Genomic DNA, 25,137 nt, shown 5'->3' with positions numbered 1-25,137 from the left:
AAACATAGCGAATAATATTTGTTGTTTTCTTTGAGCGAAATCTTACTAGGATAAATTTTGAAGGCAGATGTAAAAATACAGAAAGTAGTTTTATTAAGCGATCGATTGTAATCTCGATAAGATAAAAGCATACTGGGGTTTTTCGCAAGGTTTTATTCACAAATAATTGCAGTAGCCGTATTATTGCGATAAAACGAAACCGCGGCATTGAGTCTCACAACAATCCGCGGTGTATTATTTTTGAGGAACGTAAACTCTGCATTTTATGAACAAAGTAGCACAAGGACATGTTACATCCGGTTATTACGCGCGTCTTTGGATTAATTAAATGCCAACTAAGCAAATTTATATCGAGATCGTATGTAAATCGTACCGTACAATCGACGTTCGAAGATACACCAACGCGTGTTTATATGTTTGAACAACGATCGAATGAATTTTGTGTGCGGCAAAAGACTCCAACTTCGTTAAGTCGACCAAACGGCCTTGTCTTTCCTTTAAAAATCAACCAATTTATTTTCTTTCGATCGATGAGTCCGGTCAAGTATTATATTATATCTACGTATTTTTTAACGCATAACTTATCAACCGACCTTGTTATTTATCGGTGCTTTAATAGTATCGTCGATCGATATCATGAACTTTATTCGCCTTAAAAAAATAATCGTCAAACTTAGATATCTATATTGCGATGGGATGACCGATTCTCGTGTTATCAAGATTATTTCGCTCGATGGAGAATGTTTCAAAAATTTGAAAAAAATCGTTTCTTGCGTTAGCCATTAAGAGAAAGCATATGTATATATATATATATATTTTTTTGTATATACAAGTAGAAAAGTGGCACTAATGAAATCTACGATAGCGTTATCTACTTTCTGTTTTCTTTAAAATGCATTAGAAAATAATTAAATTAGAAAATAACTAAGTAATTTATGCATTTATTCGATATTGTTCTAGAAAAGATTGAAATTTGACGTAAATGTTTTATCTAAATCCATGACTTACGGCGTTGACGTCAATCGATCCTTTCTCGTAAAATATTTCTCGCAAATGCATTTGTCAATAAATGTAACGGTGTCCACTGCCCACGAGCTTGCACTATGCGTCGACGAGGCGAAAGTTCCGAGTGGAAGGCGGGAGGTTTGACATTTTCGAACAATAGATCGAAGAAAAGTGCAATTGAAGTAAGGCGGAGAATAAGAAGAAGGAAGATCGAGAGCGAAGCAAGATCGAGATCGAGTAGAGACGATATTTTCAACGATATTTTCATTTACCAATTTTTTTTTTTTTTCTATTCTGCTAACGATGATGGATAAACAATTTGGGTGCAAATAAAGAAAATTTAGTCGAAGGAAAGAAAATAAGTCGTGGGACGTCTGAGTTTAGAAAAAGATTCTTTCAACATCGCCATTGGTCGGAGAGATCATTATTACAAGCATAATCGGCATTCGTTCGTTCTGATGTAACCGCCGCATTGTTTCTATAACAACGAAACGCATCTAGTCGTTTGCCGTTACCCGTCTCTCCCGCCCATCGACCCAGTAACAGTCGCGAAAAAAAAAAACAGGCACTTTTAAATATTTAGACCGGCGAGTTTCGCAACGTCCCTTCCTACGTCCGATATTATCGATTCTGGTTATGAGAACGACTCGTGCGAAGCGAATTTTTTCTTTTTCTTTTTTTTTTTTTTCTCTTTATTTTTCTCTTTCTTCTCTTTTTCTTTTTTCATATTTTTGTTGTTTTTTATTTCTCGTTTTCTTTTTCTTTTCTTTTCTTTCGAACGAGTTCGTAAAGTATACGATTCGACTTCAATCCGCTTTCGCACCTTCGATCGTTTAAGAATCGAGAGCCAAAGTATTTGATAAGTCACGAATCCGGCCTTTCACTCTGCCCGGAGGATCGACTGTACTTCGCTGCAACAGGATTCCGCGCTTTAATTTTCATTCCATCTTCTATCATTTTTCCTTTTCTGTAAGACGTACGTAGCTTTCGCTCGATCTTCTCTCTCATTTCTATTTTTCTTTTCCTTTTCGTTCTTCTTTTTTCCTATTTTTTTTTTTTTTTTTCATTACTTTTTTCAACGTACGTACGTATGTCGCAAATATCGACACGAATCGTTATGATATATAAAAGATAAAAAAGGAGGATTAGAATTACTCAGGCACTCGTTCGAACGTTTCGAACATTTTCATCAAGTACGCGTAGGAAAGAATTTTATGCGATTGCGTCGTTAACGATCATTCCAATAGTTTCATCAACGTCTTTCGACCTTGGAACGACGATATTTGAATCGAAAAGAGATAAAAGAGAATAAAGCCATATCCTTTGGCATCGGTTTACTCTAAGCGAAGCTCATCGTACTCGTTCTCGATCCTCTTATTGGCTCCGTCCTTTCTACGACGGCAAACGGTACCACCGACATTTACGAGAGCCACGTAATGACACGGTTCGTAGTTGACTCCTAAAGCGAACCGACAATAAGTCGCGACGCTGATACCGCACTGTGAGACCAAGATGAGGTCAAGACTGCCCTCTTTCTACAAGACCTTGGCGAACGTCCAGTCTTACGCATAGCTAATCCACCTTACTCCACGTTATGCTTACTCTCACCTTCTGTCTCTTCCATCTCACCCACACACTCTCCTCTTTTCTTATTTCTTTTCTCTTTTTTTTTCTCTCTTCTCTCTTTTCCCACTCTTTTCTTTTTTTTTTCTTTCTTTCTTTCTTTCAACCGACCAAGAGATACCGCTTGAAAGTCTTACGATTTCTCTTCTTTCGTGATGTATCGTCCATCGATAAATCAATAATAAATTATGCGCTGATTCACAAGCTCTTTTTTTTTCATTTCTAAATAATACTCGGTAGAGACTTCTATTTTTTATTTTTTATTTCCTTTTTTTCTTCTCTTTCTCTCTTCTGTTTTTCTTTTTCTAATTCCATTCTCAAATAACGTTTCACAGAGAATGAGAAGTCTTTAGCCGGCTCGAAAGCTCTCTACAATCTCGTGTAAGATCCCTACTACCTTAGAACTCTGTAACTCCGGTAATTTTGCCACAGGTTCGATGAACTTTTTTCAACTTTCCCTCCGTTGGAAGGCCGTGAGCACGGATTTCGTTTGGAAAGCGAGCCGACGAACGATCGAACTCGCGGAATTCACGAGCTCTCCGTATATATCCATATGTATGTGTGCATGTACGTGTTTTAGTTTCGCGCGTGTGGACTCGTTCGCCTCGGAAAGAGATAACGATAAGGAAACACGAGATTTAGATAGAAATGGATAGAATATAAGAGTTTAAATCTTAATACAAACTAAGTTTCGCATTTCACAAATGTTTTTACCGATTCAGTTATATCGTTGACGTATGACGCGATCTTTCCTTCGTCTCTTCGTCTCTTTCCTCTACGATCTATTTGATCACGATAATAGAAAGTCTTATCATCGAGAAGAAAAATCTTTTGATTTTCTTCGAGCAGGTTGGTGAAACGTAATGATAGACGTAAGCACTCGAAAGCTGTATTTCGATAAGGGGAAAGCTCGACTTAGATAAATAATATTTGATCGAGTACTATTGTTTGTCTTGGATTGAAAGTGCGAGCAAACGAAGAGCGAGCAAGCGAACTTCATACATAAAATGTATAATCTTAACGCGTCCGTTGGCCGGCTAAACAAGAGTGTTATCGCGTGCTTCTTATTTTGTTTTGTTTCATGCAATCTACAAATCGTGATATCGCAAGTTGAAGTGTGTCCGATGGAAAAATCGTTAACTATGAAACGTTCCGGTGTAAAACGTATTTTCCGTTCACGATGTCGGCACCTGATATAACGTTATGTCACGTATCAATGTAACAACATCTCTTTTTTCTCGTATTTTGTTTTTGTTTTCGTTTTCTTTTTTTTTTTTTTGTTTGTTTTCTTCTCTTTCCTTTTTTGGTTTATATTTTTTTTTCTACGATTATCGAACGGATTATTTATCAAAGATATACGGATGGACTCGTGACTTTTCGAAGTGAACTCGAAGTGTGCATGTGCTAAACAGTTTATAATTAGACGGCAAAGACCGTGGAAGAAGGCGAGGGAGACATGATCGGAGAGGTCATGTCGACGACGAGGACGCCGATAGGAGATGGGAGAGGGGGTATCGAAGGAGAAAAGAAAAAAATTGAGAGGAGGAGGAGGAGAGGAAGGAAAAAAGACAGAAAGACAGAAAGAAAGAAAGAATGAAAGAATGAAAGAATGAAAGAAAGAGATAGCAAAAGAAGCGTGCAAGCGAGAGAAGGAAAAAAGTGAAGGGGCCTTGACCGACCCGATGCGTGACAATCGACTACGGACAACAAACGAGCAACAGGACTGAATCAGCCGACGAGGAATGTCTCCTTGTACCGTTATGTCGTGATCTTGCTGTTATACCGACCAACTGGACGGACCGTCGTCGTAACATTCATTTAGCGGCTGAACTTAACGACGGAAAACTGGTTCGACTAGACCAGCCTCTCTAAGTCTAACGATTAATCGTATTTCGAGCGTCATCGAGATTGGTCCAACGTCTTTTCTCATTATCGAACCTTCATTTTCGCCTTGAATATCTCTTCGAAGTTTTAAGAAAAGACGAATGAGAAAGAAAAGAGGGAGAGAACGCCATTGATCGGCCATTGTTTCGTACGACATACAATTATTAATATAACGAGATTAATTATCCTTATCTAATTCATAGTTTCTAATCAACAACGTCCTCTGAAATCTTTCTTTATCTCAAAATAATTTCTTTATCTCAAAAAATGCCGTTATCTGACGTTCTTTATTAGTAAAAACTTTCACAATTATATTTCCACGACAACTGCGGAGTCGTTAACAAACTTTTTGAGAATAGTATTCGGTTTAGCATTATACGTAGATTATCGAAGACTTTGTATATCAAAGGTATCCCGAGGAATTATAATCCGTCGTTAGAAATTAAGCTATTCGGTCTTTTATCGTGTCGTTTTATTACACATTCATATATTTTATACGCGTATTTAGTACTTTATTCTTTAGCCGTATACGCGAAGGTATGCGAAGACAAGGAAGAACTCGCCTTACGAAATAAAGAAACCTCAGAAAGACTGAAAAATTTTTTGATAGTTGAAAGAAACGTCTTTGCCCGAAGGAAACTATAATTTTCCGACGGATAATTTCATTGAAACTGTTAAATCTCTCTTCTAATCGAAGTTAGTTTAGACAATGTAATTGTTCGTAAAATCTCGCTTCTCCGAGCGTCAACTACAAAGTCTCGACAATAACGAAGAATTTCTTTCGGTGAATTTTAGGTCAGCTATTCGTCTTTTATACCTGTGACAATTCATTTCTAACAACAATAATCGTAGTCTCTAATGGTCGCGCCGCCACGACTATTTCGTCGTTTCGCGGAAGTTATTATATTACATAACGAAGCGTCACTTCCTCGTTCTCGGTAACGTGAAAAATAGATTTAAAACGTAGTACCGTGTCATCACTGATAGCATAGAGAACATCGGAAATTATGAACACCTTGAAAGTAAAAGTGATATACATATATCTACCTATTTGTACGTATATATACGTATCGAATAATATTGTATATACGTTTCATTTATGTTATCGTGCGATTACATAATTGTCAGATTATTAGCATTTTAATATATCCACGCTGAAATATAAATTGTTGGCTGTGAACGCGAAGATAATGTAAACGTGTAAATAAAGTTTATAATGAATCGTAGAGAAGTAAGAGAAAGGAATAATAAGAAAAAAAAAAAAGAAAAAGAAAAAGAAATAATAATAAAAATAATAAAAACAACAATTTGTATGTAAAACATTTATATCTGTATCGAGGAGAGGATAACGACGAAATCGAAGCACCCGGCTCTCGCCGGATTTTCATAATTTAATCAATTATTGTAATTATTTTTAATTATGATCTCGCCTGTTCGCGGAATGATATAACGATAACGACGAATTATATACGAGACGATTATAGGAAAAATAAAAAAAAAAAAAAAAAAAAGAAAAGAAAGAAAAAAAGAAAAAAGAGAAATAAAAGAAAGAAAAGAAAAGCGAAAATTGGAAAAAGGTAATAAACGAATAGAGAGGAATCGATTCGGTGTCAACGTACCGTATGTTAAACAAGAGAGTAAAAATAAACATCGAGGCGACGAGGGAGCAGATAGAAAATTTGGCGGTCTCGTCCGTTGATCGGTCAGTGCTCTTAGTTTTATGCGACTCACGCGAGTCGTTTAAATCCATCGTCAAGAGAGCCACCTGTAATCGGTCGGAGAACGCATTCTTCACGCCATCCATACACGAGCATCGCGTAAAACGCACACGATGGAGAAGGAAACTCATTCCCACGCGTACCGAGGACGCGTACACGAGGAGCGAGGAGAGCCTTCTTTACTCGTCTCTTCCCACACGTCGCGACGTCTGCGCCTCATCGTGCGGTCAGATAAAGTTGAGAAAAAAAAAAAGAAAAGAGAAAGAAAAAGCGAGAAGAAGTAATAGTAATAATAGTAACAATAACAAGAAGCGTATTCCGTCCGAAAAGAGAAATAAAAAAAAAATTAATAAAAATAAAACATCGAAAGGCATTTAGACTTAAGAAGAAAGAAGAAGAAGAAGAAGAAGAAGAAGAAGAAGAAGGAGGAGGAGGAGGAGGAGGAGGAGGAGGCATCCCTCGATTTCACTCGTAACGATACGTATATTCCACTTTCCCCTTTGGAGATACGAATTTACTGGCTTCCAACTTACGTAAGAGGCATTTAAATAAACGAAAAAAAGTGTTCATAGCGACGATAAATCGGTAGTTAACTCGAGCGCTCGTTAACGGACCGTCGAAATGTAGAAACGATCTGTAAGTACCGCTCGAAAGGCGAACTATTTTGAAAGAAGTTCAAGTAACGAGGATCGCCGATCTTCCGATCTTTGCGGCGCAAAGAAAAGTATTTCATAGTGGTAGGTAGATATATAAAGTACTCTCGGTGCAAACGGGTTGCCCCTGTAGCGTAGCGATTTATTTGCTAATAAGAAAGCTCGATCGTTTCAGTTATGTGTACGCCGTCAGCGCGGAGTTGGCATTTGTAATTAGTCGCTCGTTAGCGGCGGTAGAGTAATTACCTATCGATACGCCGCTTGTGATTGCCTTTTTACGTAGTACAATGAAATGGGTTGATATCGGTTGGACATATCGATGAGTGGACTGTGCAGGCAATTTATTTTCTTCCTGGTATAATCGGTCATCCCATCTGGAATTACCTAGGCTAGCTTTCTGTGACGAGATGCTACCATTTCTGCTTTCTCCTTTTAACTATGCGCCAAGATATTTCCATCGATAATATTCATCGTTGCCCCGAGGGCTTCGCGCTCGACGTTTCGAATATAAGAAAAACGAAAAGGGGAAAAGGACGGCGGATGTCTTTGGTATAAATAATATATAGGTATTTGTTATGCTAAACGATATAACTTATTTAAATCTAGCTAGTCGGATAAGAGAACAAGAAAAAAAAAAACAAAGAAAAAGAATGAATGTTGTCTTCGACGAAAAATATCGTATACCGCGTAAATACAGATATGAAATTGTTGCGAAGCGTAACGAAAATTATCACATACGGAAATATTAGAAATTATAGCCTTAGTTGTCGTCTACGCGTCGGGTCGTTTGGCGCACACTTTTCAACATTCACCTGCCGCATATTAATTGTTCGTCGCGAATTAACCCCCTTGCGTAGGCGTTCTACATGACTCGCTCTCCTATGTCCGGAATAGCCGTTTATGCTTGTATTACATTGCTACTTACAAAGCAAACTGGTTATTCCTATCGGAGGGATTAATAAAATAGGAACGAGTAGCGAAGTTGACATTTTTCTACTTTTTCTAGTCTCACGTATAAAAGCAAGGTGGTATTGGCTTTTTCTACGCTAAAATTAATAGCACCTTGCGCAATAGAATAGTGCGCCTCGTTACTCGTGTACACTATGATTTTAACGCTACCTTAGACTTCGAGTGAGTACTCGGATGCATCCGTGACTATAAAGTACGACAAGTAATTTATTCTATGGTGTTAGTCACAATTTTTATTTTATGAAAGTAGCCGTCAACGTTGAAAATGTTATAGGTTAAAACGAATTTCTCCTTGCTAATTCAACTACGGAATTGGTTAATCGATATCGTAAAAATAAATCAATAGAAATCATTGGTGGTTCCCGAAGTTTATAAGGAAAAAAAAAAAAAAAGAAAAAAAAGAACAAGAAGAAGAAAGAAAGGAAAAAAAGACACAACGGTAGGATCTTATCTCAGATACAGTTAGCTTATCAGCACGAGCCGATGCTTCCTCGTGTTCAAAGTGTTATTCGAGATAGGCTAAAGTACGAGAACGTTTAAGTTTTTGTATGGCCTCGCGTAACGCGCGTGCCTATCTCTAACAGTCGACTTTCTTAGTCGCGTTCACGCACTGATTATTTTAGGTAAAAAGCCCGAGATATCTGAAGAAGGATAGCGAGAGAGAGAGAGAGAGAGAGAGAGAGAGAGAGAGAGAGAGAGAGAGAGAGAGAGAGAGAAAGAGAAAGAGAGAAAAGACTCTCGACTTCGGGTAAACGCTCTCGTTGATCATACATGCGCGCCTGTATTCAAAAAAGAAGTAAAAAGGGAAAGAGAAAAGCAACCACCGAGTTCGAAGGAAAATTTTTTATTTTGAAAATATATTAGTGCAATCGAGATTAACTCGTTAATTATAAATTCGGAGACATGATTAAGCTCGACACATATAATACTCATAATGCTACTATACGCGATAGTTCGATGTAACGCTAGTAGGAAATATAAAACAAAATTATCGATGCAAGTGGTATTTCTATTGGGAATAAAAAATCACATAGCGCTTACTTCCGTTTGATATATTTATCATTACGTATGCAAAACCGTATGAATTTAAATTCCTTCACTTGGCTTACTGCCGTTAAACGAGCAAACGTCATTGGCAATGCGCAAAAGAAATCTCTATGCATTTTTTCGTAATAATATGTTTCGTACGTACATATATATATATATATATATATATATATATATATATATGTATGTATATATAAGGTTTAAAGATCTCGTTTTTTTTTGTTATGGAAATGGATGAAAATTACTACCCTTGTTGCTAAGTCATTGGGAATACGATTTAAAAAGAACATACATTAATTGCCATTTCACGCGGTTCATGAATTTCTTATCTCCATGCAAGTAATTGAATAAAACAGACGACTCTTTTCGAATCTTTTATTCATTTTCAAAAATGAAAAAAAATAAACGTTATTATTTACAGACGAGACTGAATGGTTTACTGTCAAAAATTTTGACGCGGAGAAAATCATCTGTAATATCGTTATGCAAAGTTCGTGAGACCGATAAGACGCGTTTGCAGTCAAGAGTATGATCGGTAACGTATCGTTTACAACGTGCATACATATATACGACACGATAAAATCTCTAGATACGCGAGCTCAAAGAGAGAAACTTTCTTTGCCCCTAATTTTCAATTTTATAGATTATATTTATTAGATTATATTTTATAGACACGTTTTCTAGATTATATTTATGTTTTCCAATTTCATATTTTTATAGAAATTTAAATACGAAACATAACATTTGAGACAAGCTAGTACCGAATAGATAGTTCTAGATGATTTATTTACTTTTATTTAACTCTATGAGATATAGACTCAAAAAAAAAAAAAAAAAAATATTTGGCATTATTAACACACATGGATATTTTCAATAATAATTTTTCTTTAAAATACGACAAGTTAATATGTAATCGCATACACTCAACGACGTATGTGTGTCACGTGTCCCGATATAACAGCAATCAACGATTGCTATCGAATCGATGGGAAAATTATGTACGCAACGTATGGCCCGCAAACGGGTAATTAAATATACGTAACAGTCTCCCAATGTCCGTTCGGTTTAGTCGACCATAAAACCTGTCTAACGCGTTGACAGACCCGAGAATTTACATGGCCTTTGCATTTCGTTTAATAAAAATTCTTGCAACAGGTGTAACGCTGCAATTTTCAGTATCCCGTCGAGATGCAAAAGCTTTTCCAAGATCTTTCCTTTTCGATCTGTTTTTCTTACTTTCTCGTTCCTTTTTTTTTTTTTTGGTTTCGTTTTTGTTCTTATCGAATGACACGATACTATAAAGGTTAACGACATGCGCGATTACATTTCAAATTTACATCTGGCATTACTACTTTAACCATCGGCTTTCCATTTCGCAGTGACCACGTTTAAGGACGTCCGACGTGGTGGGTCAGTTTTACGCGGCTTTTCTGTGGTTAGATATAACACGATAACCGCGACTACCATTGTTGCTTGCACAAGAAACAAGCGAGCAAACTTCGTGTACGCTTTGTTGGCCATCTTAAAGTCGTTTTAAACAGCGACGTGTTGGTAACACCAAGCAGCGTCGTTCAAAGGGTCATTTTTATAACACGATCCGTTAGTTTTATGGCTGGGACCTATGGCTCCCATACTCTCTCTTTCCCCTTCCTAAATTCTCTCTTTCTCTAGCGTACAAATACTGTGAAACTCGTGAATCATTCTTAGGACTCTCGCCAACAAGTTTTCAGGTCGGAATTTATTTGTGGAGAGTCATCAAACTTTCGATATACGTTGTCGTAGATGTCTTCGTCTTTAATTGGGATCTCATCGTAATAATTTCTCGTTAATTAACTTTCATGCAATATTTCTCATGTCATCATCTTCACAAGATCGTGACGAGTACCTACAACGAACTAACGATCCACCTTTCCAAAATGCAATAATTAATTACAAAATCGGCCGTACTAAATCGTCCGAAATTAAAACCGTGGTAAAAGAAAGACAGGAGACCAGTCGTGGAAGTGAAAGGCCTCGAGTCTCTCTTTCTTGTCGTTGTTTTCTGTCTTTCCTTTATTTTTTTTTTTCTCTCTTTTTTCAACAACTTCGATAGCAAGTTCTCCGAGCTCGATACGAGAAAGATGGAAAAGCTGGAGGGCTTGCTCGAAGGATGGAAGGATGGAATGGGGTGCGGATGGAAGGAGGGTAGAGTAGGAAAGGATATGGTAGGGGGGGAGGAAAAAAGCTCGAGGACTGTTTTCAACGTGTCCAGAAGACAGGGCAAGATCTGGCCAAGCAGGTGAAACGGTTCCAAACGACTCTGAGGCGAGTTTGGAGAGTTGCTTCGAAGTCGGAGGTGGAAAGCAGCATCGAGCAACAGTATTAACAGGGAGAACTGGTTTTGGTAGAGCCTATGCCAGGCCGGTAGTACTTGAGTGTTAGCATAGTGGGGGTAAAGCGATCTGTTTCGTCGTTGCTGGGGGCGGCGGCGGCGGCGGCGGCGGCGGTAGCGGCGGCGGTAGCGGCGGCAACAGCGGCAAGAAAAGCAAAGGAGTGGGGGTTGACGGCTCGGCAGAGACAAGCGATCCTTTACAGTTATAGTCAGTCCGGATCGGGCGCTCGGTTAGCCGCGACTCTTCGCTGCGCGTTTCTCGTTGTGTCGAATAGAAGATCCAAGAAGGCAGGTGTATAATAATACGTGAGCGTGCAGAGAGTACAGTGAACAGTGTTCGCGCTTTTATGGTTCTTCCTTCCTCTTTCTCTCTCACTCTCTCTCTCTCTCTCTCTCTCTTTCTATTTTCCTCCTTTTCATTCTTTTTCCTATTTTACGCATCGTACGAGTGGCAGAAACTCTGGGAAAGGAAATAGAGAATCCAGCACGATTAACGGTACGGCGTCAAGTTTTAGTTCACGTTAGAAAGGAAACGCGTGTGTTAGTTTCTTCGTACTTTTATTCTTTGTCTTTTCTTTTTGGATTTTTTTTTTCCCTTTTTTTTTTCTCTTTGTGCTTTTTTTTTCTTTCTCTTTTATTTCTATCCCTTCTAAGTTTGTATACGGCAAAGGAGAGCGAGCGTTTTGACATTTCGATCTAGCCGGCACTCTACTTTCACATTCGATCGTTTCCATCGACGATGGATCGGATAGTTTAAGAATGATCGATGTATCGTGACGTGTATGTTTGGTGTATGTCAGAGAGAGAGAGAGAGAGAGAGGGAGAAAGAGAGATAGTCGCTTCAGCGATCGACTTAAATCGGCAGCTGCAGGATAGGTTTCTCTGATAAAGTATGTACGCGCGTTATCGATATAATTAGAACGAGGATTTAAAGATGTAGGAGGGAAGAGTGAAAGAAGAGGAAAAGAAGGAGGAGGTGGAGAAGAAATGAGTTGTCCAAATAGACGGCGACAAGTTATTCGCCTTGCGCGACGTAACGTTATTTAAATTTATTCGTGGACGTTGTCCACGCTCTCACAGAAAGTTGAAGGAAAGGGGAAGCATCGTTGCCGTTGTCGTTGTTGTCGAATGCGCGTATATAATTGTAAGGGAAACGTGGAAGGAGATAAAGAAAGAAATAAAGGAAAAGAAGAAAGTATCGTCGGGCGAAATACAAAATGCGAATTTCACGGGGAACTCGCGCAAAATTGCTACCTTCTTCGGCTACCGAGAGCGAAAGTAAAAGTACGCCGGTGCTGCTTACTTAACTCGCCGCTTAGTTCGTTCGTTCGTTCGTTCGTTAGTGTAGCGACATTTAAAGTGCACTTTCTAACGCAGTAGTTCGCGGTTTCATCGCGGGATCCTTTTTCGAACGGCGGATAAGTTCGATACCGATGAAAAATCAACCGAGAGCTCGTGAGCCTCAGAACGAAAGCGGCGCGAGAAAAGAGGGAGAAATAGAGAGAGAGAGAGAGAGAGAGAGAGAGAGAGAGAGAGAGAGAGAGAGAGAAAGAGAGAAATACGTAGTTTTGAGATCGGCCAAGACGATACCGCTGCGTCGTAGACAACGCGCTCGTGAAAGTACTTCCAGTGTGGTACGATCTACCGGTTTCTTTTGATCATATGAAAGTCCGTGTCCGCGAGGGAGAACCGACCGATCGAGAATGATTTTCATCGATGATAATACGCTCGTCCTTTCGTAGACACGTGTCTACGAAATTTCATATAACGATAAACGTTATTTCCTTTCTCTTTTAAGCTCGATCAGCGTTACATCTTCTTTCGCTCTTTCCGAACCGATCTCTTATCTGTACCACGATTCCGTGGAAATTATTTTCTATGCGATATTCTCTGAAATGAAAATATCATCGTTTACGATAATAAAGAAAGTCATGACTGCATATTATCTCTAATTCATATAAACAGTGGGAGAGAAGGTACATATATAAATAGATAGAATTTATTATTGGTAGAAACACTCGAGCGAGCTCGACCGCTTGCACGCGGATATGACCTCGTAACACTCATCGGAGACTCGTAGAGACGATCGCACTGAAAATGGGAAATGGAAAATGCAAACGATGATAACAATGACGTTCGTGCCCCGCGGTCGTAACGCGCGCGCACGTCAAGGCGTTCGAACGCCTTGAATTCCTCGCTTGGCGTGTTTCTTTCACCTTCTCCTACTCCTCCTACGCCTTCTCTTCGTCATTATTTTTTTTCTACTTCGTCGTCTTCACTTTTCGTATTCGTCTTCTTCGTTATCATTATCCTCGCCTTCTCCCACATTTTCTTTCTCTTATTCTTCTTTCCTTGTTCAATTACACGACGGTACGCGTCAACAGGCGCCTTATCGACATTACACCTGGACAAGCAAACCGATAAAACTATCGACGTATTCTCGGTTGGTGGTTTCGTTTAATTAGCTAGCTTAGTTAATCGTTGATCTAAAATTCCTTCGGTTTCCAAAGAAGCGCAGCGTGAATCGTCAAAAAGGCGCTCACCGATGTCGGATCGAAGGCCGTACGCGAGACGGAGGCGTCTGGGAAAAAAATTAACGAGTGAAAGGAGAAAGGAAGAGAATCTCGTTCGTAGCTCGCTGCTCTCCACCGTCTCTCTCTCTCTCTCTCTCTCTCTCTCTCTTTCTCTTGCCACGTTTCCATGAGCCTCTTTTCTTCTCTTTTCCTCTTTTTATTCATCCATGCGCTCCGTATAACGTACGGCTTGTTGTTAATTACCGCGTGCATGCTTACGGAATTAAATAGAATTCCCTCGACCAAACTTTCGACACACGAGGAGCAATGCACGTGCTTCCTCAAATTAATTTATATAATTTTTACGTTTTCGTGCAGCCCACGATTTCAGATAATTTCGTCTTTTCGCAAAACTCTCTTGGCAAACTCTCTCGATCAGATTTCAATTTCGAATTCGATTTAATCGATCGAAACGATTTTCCACGTTTCCGTTTTCAACGAATGCGCTTCTTTATCCTTTATCCAAGTTCTTCCTTCTCGCGTCAACTGGATATAAAGTTATATAAGAACACGGTACAACGACGACGAGCACTAACAATTACTTTCATAATCGGCAGCAGGTCGTACGCGAGTTTCCGATGCAGTTTATAAAACGTTAACCGACCAGTTACAAAATGAAGAAATTCCTTCGTGATATTCCATGTGAAATTCCGTTAGGAATGCAAAAATTTGCGCCCGAATAATTTAACGATCAACTTGGAGAGATAATTTACTCCTTGCTCTTTCTCCTTTCTCTCTCTCTCTCTCTCTCTCTCTCTCTCTCTCTCTCTCTCTCTCTCTCTCTTTCTCTCTCCTTTCTTCCTTCGGCATCGATTAACATTTGCTGAAAAAACGAATAATCGACTGGTCGATCGTCGAGCTTAAAACACGCATACGCATACAGATACGCTTCGAACTTTACATTTAAATAGCAGTTAAAAACTTCTTTAACAGGATATTTCTTTAAGCGTCGATATAATCAAAGACTCGCCTTATAAAAGTCTTGCTTCGATTCAGTTCTTGCACGATCGCTCGTTCCACGATATACAAACTTTTTTAACGCGTCTTCGATCGTTCCGATTCACGCATTGAAAGATTTTTATAATTCTTAATGTAATCAAGTTTTCTCTCTTGTCAATATCGAATAATTTGGCACGTGTTGTAGAAAGGGAGTAGCCACATCGGACGAGTGTCGATGCAGCATCGACGAATTTATAGAGTTCTGAAATGCGGGAAAGTTCTTTTTGGAAAATTCAACGAATGACGAAGAACCTAAACAGAAACATTCTTAACTAAGAAAGGAAAAAGAAGAGAGGAAAATTCTTTGGGAAAGATCATCGAGATAAAGTTCATGTTGAAGGAAATCAGTCTGAAAAGAAGATCGGAGGATTTTATGGTGAAAAAAAAAAATCTCAAAAAATCGGAACGTCTTCTGGGTATTGAAAACTTGTAGATCTTAGTGACCGATGGACGTGACGGAAAAGTGACAGCATCGACATTGCGGAAAAAAGTCAGCTGCTAAAGGTAAACGATCGTTTCTATCTTGCATTAACATATTATTCATTCATTCTTTTTTCTTTTCTTTTTTTTTTTTTTCTTTCTTTCTTTCTTTTCTTTTTCTTTTTCTATCATCATCAAAAATATGAATTACTGAATGATTTAAATAGTTTCTCATTTTAATTACTTATTTCGTTGAAAGTAATTAACTAAACGTACAAGAGAAGTTTCACTTTGCCGAATAAGGAGGTTAATATCCGCAGAATTAAGAAAGAAATTGTAAAGAATCGTTTAGAGAAGTTGTACAAACGAGCATTGTATTTTGTATTTTGTATCTCGTGTTCGATTAATTATGACACTTAGCACTCCGACGCGTTTCGGTAATTAGGAGATTACACTTTGAGCGGAACGTTACCATGGAATTTTGCTAAACAAGCATTCCTTATGCCTGGACAGTGTCTACAAGCGTTATTTTACGTCAGAAGCAGGAAACCACAACTCTCCGTTAAATCTTTTCACGATCGAAGTCTCTGTCTCTATTTCTTTTTTTTCTCTCTCCTTTTCTAGTTTCACAACATTTCTTCAAATCATAATAAGGAAGGAAGCAGTGTGGTCGAGACGAATTCGCAAGACCGGAATTTTCGAATATTTGCTTCACGTTTCGCGAAACGTTTCCGAAAAAAAAAAAATAAATAAATAAATAAATAGAAATAAACAAAAAATGAAGAAAATATAAATAAATAAATAAAAAGAAAAGAGAAGAGAAGAGAAGAGAAAAGAAAAAGAAAAAGTAAATAAAATAAAAAGAGAAAGAAAGAAAGAAAGAAAGAAAGAAAGAAAGAAAGATAGAAAGAAGGAAAGAAAAAAAGAAATCGATTATAATTTCGTTCGTGTTCGTCTGAGAAAATCTCGACGTTTGCGTTCCTTGTAATGCGCATGAAAAGTATTCACGTGCGTAGGACGACGCGACGAGAAGCGAAATACGCAAAGACCGGTAACGTTTGGGAAAGGACGCCGACTGCATTCCACCCGAATGAATTCACTGACCGGATCTATACGGACGTGAGTACGATCTCGTTGAGTACCGGAGGACCGCGTGTATCCTGTTTTTTTCCTCTTTTTCTTTCTCTTTTTTTTTATCGTATATCTTTTTTCTTTCCTTTTTTTTTTCTTTTTTCATTTATTTTAAAGGAAGAAACCCTCGAGCAGATTTAGAAGAGATAACGAAATTTATTTCGTCGAGATCGTATATGTACCTACTTACACATTTTATTTATTCGATGTTATAAAATAGAGCAGGCTAAATGTAAATACATAGATAGATAGGTACGTATGAATTTGAGGTCAACTCTGAATCATTTAAAATCAAAGTGTTACCGACGGAGAAAAGATATCTTAGGATTCTCTCGCTATTTGCGTCCGTGTAAAGGCAGTGGGCGGACGTGGAAAAGACGACAGACATTCGACTCGACAATGCGTTATCTTGCGATCGCACGGTATATTCTATGAGACGACCTTAATAATAGTGCGACACATTTAAAAGCCGCTTCGTTGGAGGTAGCCGAAAATACCTTTCTTCTCTTCTTAGTTAGCCGACGGATCCCAGCGAAACGAGGCCTTCAACTCGTCGAAAGTCGGACCATCTTTCTACGAACAGCTGACACCAGCTGAGTCTACTTGGAAACTCCTAGTTGAAAACTAGGATCGTTCGATCGAACTTGCATTTCCTTTCACGATCGACTCGCGATCACCATTCCACGAGCTTTCTATATAATCCTATATGTTATATCTGTTACATATGTATTTATTATTAGTGCTAACTGATCAACGAGCGCTATCGCGCATTGACGAATCTAAAAAAATTTAAGACGGTTGTTAAATCAATCACTAATGACTCATAATTTTCAAACAATCCGACGCTCATAGATATCTCCGGGTGAATGGGAGATCGTAACGAAAGTCGATGATCGTACGTAGATCAATTATATAGCATTCTAAATTTGTCCGAGAAAATTAAAAAGTTACGTCCGATAGTGGAATGTTCTACTTTGGAGAACTGGTTGGCTCAAGTATTAATATATAAAGTTCGAAATCCAAGTGCGTATGATATCAGTTCAAACCGGTTCGAAACTGTCCAACTTTTATATATCGTTGATTACTTCTTAAAAAAAAAGAAAAAAATGATAGATCGTTGACCTCGTAACTAAATAAATTCTAAGGTAAACTATTAAAAATATTATTCTACATGATATTTTCTACAATGTTCGATTCTTTCGAATTGAAAAACGAAGTATATGTAATTTGTTATTTATTCATTTAAATCTATTTATCAAAGACGTGAAAAATGAATAGAAATACTTGGTAGCGAGAAAAACATCGGTTATCCCAAGTTTTATTATCTCTCTTGCCGCTCCTCTCCTCGCTTCGTGAGCGCAGTCGTTGATAGTCTTTCGAGACGGTTAAAACACAGACAGTAAGATTTTCAGGGAGATCCCTGCAACGACTTATCTCTCGTTTCATCGAAACATTTTAACTCCTACGTATGTACGTGTCAAACGACGAGATTCGAGCGTACGTACAAAAGTTTTTATTTCGTTTCGAGCGTACGATCTCTTTCGTCTCCTCTATAATATTCTAAGAAGAAAAAAAGACACATCCGCCTTCGCTAGTAAATATCTCTTTATCTCCAAGTGTTCTTCGTGCAATCGATATTCTTTGAATTATCAAGGAAGATTAGTAGGATTTATATAAAGATCAATATCTTGGTCGGAAGTATAGATTTTTTCATTTCATTTCTTCTTCTTACTATTTTTTCTATTTTTCTATATGTTCTTTTTCTTTTTTTCTTTGTTTGTTTGTTATTTTTTTTTTTTCATCATTACGTCCGTTTACTTCTCAACGAAATAAATGAAAAGAAAAACAAAAAATCGAAACGCATCGAACTTGGATAAAAAGCTGACAATATATCGTCCATATTCATTGGCCTCGATCTGAAATTATTGTTTATTGTAATATTCAACCCGACTCGTTAAAAATTATACGCTCGAATATGTTTTACGAGGCACAACGAATATGTCGGATCGTTGTGATATCGATAAGCGATGATTCGCGATCGTGTTATAAAAGTCGAGCTGTTAAAATGATTCGAAAACCAGATTGAGAAGTACGTCGGCGATGTGAACGGACATTTTTACTTCTTTACGAGTGCATTCGACCTCGCCGAGAGATACGATCGGCGGAATTTATCTTACGAAGCATTTTCTTTGTTACTATCGAAAGTGCGATAACCTGTAGGAAACGTTATTACCAGAGCAACCGTATATGTAACGAGCGCGTAACTACGAACCTATCCATTATATCTGTCATTATTCCTAATCGTTAATACGCTCATAGTCGCAAACTCTCCACGTATTTGCATTAAAAGATTTTTGCATTAGGGCTATTTTTATAGAAAATCGAGATAGATGAATAGATTAGATAGATAGATAGATAGATCGAAAAAGAGAGAGAGAGAGAGAAAGAGAGAGAGAGAGAGAGAGGAAGAGAGAGGGAAAGGGAGAGAGAAGATCGTAAAAGAAAATTCTTTTTATTTATTTATTTATTTATTTTTTTCATTTATTGTCCATTAAAACTCGTCAACTACCGACTTTGTTTTAAGAAAGTTAGAACTTTAGAACTCTAAAGGCCATTTAGATACTTTCATAATCGACCATGTCCATCTTGCCATTATCGAAGCTATTGACATACTAGAGAAATATTATTGCTACAATATTACACAACGTCCATGGCGTAATAATAAAGCGAACTGTGTAAATTCGTCACGACGAATGTTCCGATAGCAATATGAATTTCCTTATTTTCAACGCGAAATATATGCGTCAATATTGGAACGTTTAAGCTTTAATTTCTTTCGATGTCTTTCTCGCATTATCGACATTTTGTTCTTTTCTTTTTTTTTTTTTTCTTTTTTTTCAGCAGGTGGCTTGCGTCACGGCTTTTCTCAAGATAATGCGAAGCCTGGAAAGATTGTCTGGTAGCGATCAGGATTGCGGTGATCAGGAGATGTACATCGATTTAGACGACGCTTCCGTTGACTCGCTTACAGGAAAACGCAGTCGCCATCATGTCGTTGGCACCGAGGTATTTCTTTCTCGATAGTTAACTCTTGGTAAATCTTTTCGTTTCATTCATTGAAACAAACAATAATTATTGAACGGCACAGCTTAATTATATGCGATAAGTAATATCGTAATTAATGACCGTATGTGTCATCGAACATCGATATACATAAATTAAGAACTTTGTTGAATTTCAAAGTGCGTCGAAAAATCATAGAGAGAATAAAAGGTTTAAACTTTCGATAACTCGTCGGTTAGTAAATAATTTCTTTATCAGTACGCGCTATGCAGCGGCGTACGGTGACAAATTAAGTTAGATATCACGACGTTCTTAATCTTATCAATTGCGTTTTGAGAATTCGTTCTGCTCTTGACAAACGTCAGATTGTATTTTAATTCCTCCATCGCAATCAACCGAATCTCGATTTCGAAAGTTATTACAGAACGTGGCTCGATAGTCGACAAGAAAAAACTTACACTTCACGAACGATAGAGCTAAGTAATTTTACTATTTCACTTTTTTTTTCTTCTTCTTAGAAACTCGATTCTAACAAAAACTTTGTGACAAGAAATTTGAGAAAGATCTCACGTTACTAAATTTTAATCTTGTTGTCAATAATTTGAGAACTTTGTATTATGTAATTGTTGTAATCAACTTTGAATCGTTGATTATCGATATGATAGACTTACTTTTTCTTTTTCTTTTTTCTTTTTTTTTTTTTTTTTTGAAGCTTCAAGAATCTTATCGCACAATTGGCGTTATCTGTCCAATTGATTACTTGAAAGAGGATTGTCATGGAATTATATTTTGATCAGTAGACTTTTTCATTCGTTACCGTTTTCGAATGAAAAGAAATAAAATGAAGAGAGTAATGAATAATCGAGCTTTGATTTATCTGTTTCCGATGTAAATGAAGGTGGGCGAGGAAAGTGACAGCAGCGGTAGCGAGAGAAGCCCGAAGCAAGCGAAAAGAAGAAATCGCGGTGGACCACCGACGACACGGAGGCGGAAGAGCGGAATTTCTGCGCGCGAGAGAAACCTCAGAAGGCTCGAGAGTAACGAGAGAGAAAGAATGAGGATGCATTCTCTTAACGACGCGTTCGAGGTAATCCTCTCTGACCATCTCCTTAACTCCTCCCGCTATCAAATTCACACTAAAGTGAAGAAAATTTGTAAAGAAAATAGAAAACCTTTGCGAATATCTAACGCCGTTTCAACTTTAATACAAATTGTTTTTCAGCAATTACGCGAAGTAATACCACACGTCAAAATGGAGAGGAAGTTAAGCAAAATAGAAACACTAACATTGGCAAAAAATTATATAATGGCATTGACAAACGTGATATGTGAGATGCGTGGCGAGGAGCAGCCCTACACGTGAGTATATATATATATATATATACACACGTATGTATGTATGTACATATATAATCTTTTTTTTTTCGATCTATCGAAATAAACGTAAAAAAGGAATAAGAAATTCGTATCGAAGAAGAAAGGAATGACGTGAGAATATGTATGGTAAAATCTCGATTTCCATTCGACGTGCGCCGGCACGAAAGTTTCTAACTCACGAAATCGACCTGAAATCCTTTCGTTTCTTCGGCAGCGATAATCGACTTTTGCGACGCGCGTCACGATCGTCGTCGTCGTCGTCGTCATCGTCATTGTCGTCCTCGTCGTCGTCGACGTCGCCGTCGCCGTCGTCGTCGTCTCCGTCGCCATCGTTATTGTCGTCGTCGTCGTCGTCGTTGTTGTTTTCGAGTGGTGTCGACATTATTTCTCGTCGACTTCGCGTTACGCTTCATCGCCGTTCCTTTTCTTTATATTTTCTTTTTCTTTTCTCTTTAATTTTTTTTTTTTTCATTCTCCTTTCGCTTTGTAACATCGATTCTAAATATTCATCAATTTCCCCGATGGAGAACTTTGCAAAACTTTCCACGTTCTTGCAAGAGTTCATATACATGTAATATCTATGTATATACGTATATACGCGTACAATAAATACTATACATACAGAGATAGTTATATGAAACGTTAACGTATTACGATGACAACGTTTATAGGTCATTTCGTCTTTTATTTCGAACAAACGAAGATCTATGTACAATGTGTATTATATCTTGCTATCATTGGACATTGTCATTGGCAAGTTAATTATACGTACGACATCGTACTTTACATGCTTGACGGAAGGAAAGACGACGTTAAACGAACGGCGAGAAGTTTAAATATGGAACATCGTGAAACGAAGATGAGGACGATTTATGGCGGTTGTATGTTTGTGCAGCCACTTACACTAGCTTGTCCATCCTACGCGCCTTCTTTTTCTTTTTTTTTTTTTCTATCTTTCTCACTGGCGAAAGAGGCACACGTGCTTTTATTTTCGTTCTCTCTCTTTTTCTATATCTTTCCCATCGTTACTTCATCCTTTATTACTCGATCTCTCGAGGAAAGGTAGCACGTTAACTTTTCCTCTCTCGTACCTCTCACGTGCTCTACTGCCTATTCTGATCTACGTGAAAATCTTCGCGATTTCGTAATCGTAGTTGCGATTCGTCGTACATAGCTCACTCGTGTCAGCGGAATTTCACCTAGCAATATATTAATCTTCTATCGTACGGTATTTTGACATTTTCAAAAATATTTTAAAAGTTTACTCGACTTGACGTTTATTTATTTTTTTATTTATTTATTTATTTATTTTTTTTCATAATCTTTATCCTATTACGATCATATGACTTCTTTCTCTTTTTTCTCTTCTTCTTTATCGTTAACGTAAGCAATTATATAAATAATGTAACTATGCAATAGTAAAACAAAAATAAGACGATCTAGTCATTCTCGACTCCTTGCATTTTTATTTCTTCATCGATTTTCACCGTTATTTCGTCACATAGTTTTCACGTGGTACGGAGAACCACTCGCTCTGAAACGTCTCTTCCAACGCGCGTATGCACGAACGATCGATCGATGTGCATGCCTGTCACGCCGTTCGTCGATCGTTCGCAGAATAATCGAATGCCTGTACTCTTTTTTCTTCTCGCGTTTCGTTGAATCGTGCGAAATCGTTCGAATGTTTCCGCAAACATCAGCATCGTGCGTCTCATCGTTTCCATTTTTCTGATTATTATAACAATGGACTTTGACAGTTTCTTTTTCACGGTATCGTAACGATTTTATTTATTTTGATTATAAGAATAATAACTTTTCTCGTTGAAACTTGTAACAAGTGAAACGTCGAGGAAAGAACGTTGTTAAACATTGAAATTTTTCTTGCAAAGTTACAAACTTTAAATTTTTTTGTTTAGAATTTTTACTCCCTCCCCCTCTCTCTCTCTCTCTCTCTCTCTCTCTCTCTCTCTCTCTCTCTTTTACGAGTTAGTACGACGATCGATATCGATCTCTACACGCTCGATAGCGTTTACACGGTATTCTCGACATAGATCACATTTCTCAAACTTTCGTAAGAAAGTTGCTCGTGGATGGTACCTTTGCATCGGTATTCCTCTCGATTATCCACATCGTAATTAGGTCAATCGACCGCTCAACCATTCCTTCTTTCCGCTTGCACCGCTATAACGGCAGATCCGTGAACTCGATGGTCGACTCGGTATTCACCTTCGTGCTCCTCTTACCTTTCTATCAATTTCGGAAAAGGAGATCGTACGATTGAAAAAAAAAGAAAAGAAAAGAGAAAGAAATGTTTAGAATGTAAATGCCACGTTTATATAGTTCATAAACTCGTTTGAAAATAGTCGATAACGTTGAACGGCTTAGCAGACATGATTTTTCGATAAAGTCCATTTAAACGATGCACGAGTCATAGTGTTCGTTATCTAACAATAAGTATTAAACCGAAAACTCGAACGAATTTTATTATTATTTGAAAGAACGTATAATATATATATATATATATATGTATGGATGTATGTATGTATATAAAATGAAGTTTATTTCAATAAACGAAAAATAGTTCTTAAGAAATACCTCTTTCTTTACGTATTTTTTTTCAACCGAGAGCTCTACCATTTTACTTTCCGTATTTCTTTTTTCTTTTCTTTCTCTTTCTTTTATCGTTTTACTTCACAAACTTACGAGTTACTAAGTTATATAAATTCGTCAATAAGTTATGGTACAATTGCACGAAGAACTCAATCGTAGTACCTATGGATGATTCACAGACTTTCGAAACTGTAAATGCTGACAAATATATATGTACGCTCGTGTTCCCGGCGCCTATGTGCACCTCGATTACACGAAATTATATATTTTATTTTGTTTAACACGAACTTCAATTTATTCGAATTTCAATTTACTCGAATTTCAATTTATAGATACTTAAAGTATTACGATCTGTCTAATTTTTCGTACTCTAATTAACATGTTATTAATATCTGAAGTTAATAAACTGATGATAAATCACGATCGATGTCTTCGATGACTTTTGCGCGATTTCTTGCATCATAATAATAAAGTATTCATGAACGTTGCTCAAACGAGATCCCATTTAATTTTCTTCCAACATTTTCGATAAACTTTGTTACACTTCATAATATCTAAATCAATATTCGAACGCGATCTCCTTGTTATATTATTTCTCTTCTTTAACATTTGTCATTGACATTAAAAACGTTAAAGTGGTATTTTATCAAACGACCTTTGCTTTATCCGCTACCGAAGTACTTCGTGCGGATATTATCTCGTCGTTTGCCGAAATGAAACGACTCGGCTTTAGTCCGGCTATTTCGATTGGGATCTATCGCGAACAAACACGCACGTATCAAGTATTAAAAATATATATTAGCAATAGAGCGAGCACGAGCCGAACAGTAGCGACCGTCCTGTCAATTTTTTGTTCATTTACATATACATTTCATTTTAACGTAAATCGTAAGAAAATTTTTTAAATAAGAAAATTATATTTTCGACGAATCGAAACGAGTAATGTCGGTTGCAACGACTAATGCAATACTTAATCTTCGTTACATGCAGATGATGACACGATTTACGATATCAGGGTCAAGGATTGGAAAATACAGGCGCCTGTATTTTCTACTGAAGGGTTGACACGCGTCATTCGTTCTATCTCCAAGAAATCCGTCTTTCTTTTTTCTTCCGTCTTTATCGCGACTAGACACGATGACGTTACGTTTGCATAATTCGTTTCAGAAAATATTACAATCGTAATCGGACTACGATTTAGAATTTGCGATCTTCTCGAGATGAACTTCTTAATTGAATACCGTTACGTAATACGCGTGATTACATCACTTTAAGCAGCGAATTAATCGCGATGCATTAAGTAGATTAAGAGTAGATGTTGGCGCGCGCGTTATAAATTTATTTTAATTACTATTACATACACGATTTATTTTGATATAGACCGCTCAGAGCAAAACAAAATAAAAAAGAAAATAAAAATAATAATTCACCTTCCAGTCGAAACTTTCACGTGGCAACAAATAAGCGAATTCCCCGATAAGGCCCACATTCGAAAGAATAAATCAGGACGAAGTATAAAGTGCATGCAACTCCTAAGCTTTTAAAACTGTATTTCGATTTCGATTATTAATGGTAAGGCCGCGCGAGGCCAAGATTGAGTCTTGAAAATTTGAAAGTGTCAGCGGTGATAAATCATGATATCCCGATTTATCGACGAGCAGTCGAACGATACACGAACCTCCGCAAAAATAAGT

At 37.6% G+C, this 25,137-nt stretch overlaps 1 protein-coding gene across 6 annotated transcripts in view; it reads left to right on the top strand.

Annotated features, from left to right (window-relative positions):
* LOC122629796 (protein dimmed-like) overlaps positions 1 to 25,137 on the top strand; it is a 30,692-nt gene that overhangs the window by 573 nt on the left and 4,982 nt on the right. The window contains exons 1-5 of one of the 6 annotated variants that reach the window (XM_043813614.1): positions 11,471 to 11,766; positions 14,988 to 15,346; positions 19,298 to 19,459; positions 20,355 to 20,543; positions 20,679 to 20,815. In XM_043813614.1, coding sequence (XP_043669549.1) covers positions 19,328 to 19,459; positions 20,355 to 20,543; positions 20,679 to 20,815 — 458 coding nt within the window. In that variant the 5' untranslated portion in view covers positions 11,471 to 11,766; positions 14,988 to 15,346; positions 19,298 to 19,327. Of the gene's footprint in view, positions 1 to 11,470; positions 11,767 to 13,266; positions 13,714 to 14,987; positions 15,347 to 16,117; positions 16,382 to 19,294; positions 19,460 to 20,354; positions 20,544 to 20,678; positions 20,816 to 25,137 lie in introns of those variants that run through there. The other 5 variants (XM_043813605.1, XM_043813624.1, XM_043813634.1 and 2 more) reach the window with 5 other exon arrangements.

The sequence above is a fragment of the Vespula pensylvanica genome, chromosome 1 (assembly GCF_014466175.1).
Source record: "Vespula pensylvanica isolate Volc-1 chromosome 1, ASM1446617v1, whole genome shotgun sequence".
NCBI lineage: Eukaryota > Metazoa > Arthropoda > Insecta > Hymenoptera > Vespidae > Vespula > Vespula pensylvanica.
The sequence above is the reverse complement of the archived record's forward strand: the minus strand, read 5'-3'. Positions and strand labels throughout refer to the sequence as shown.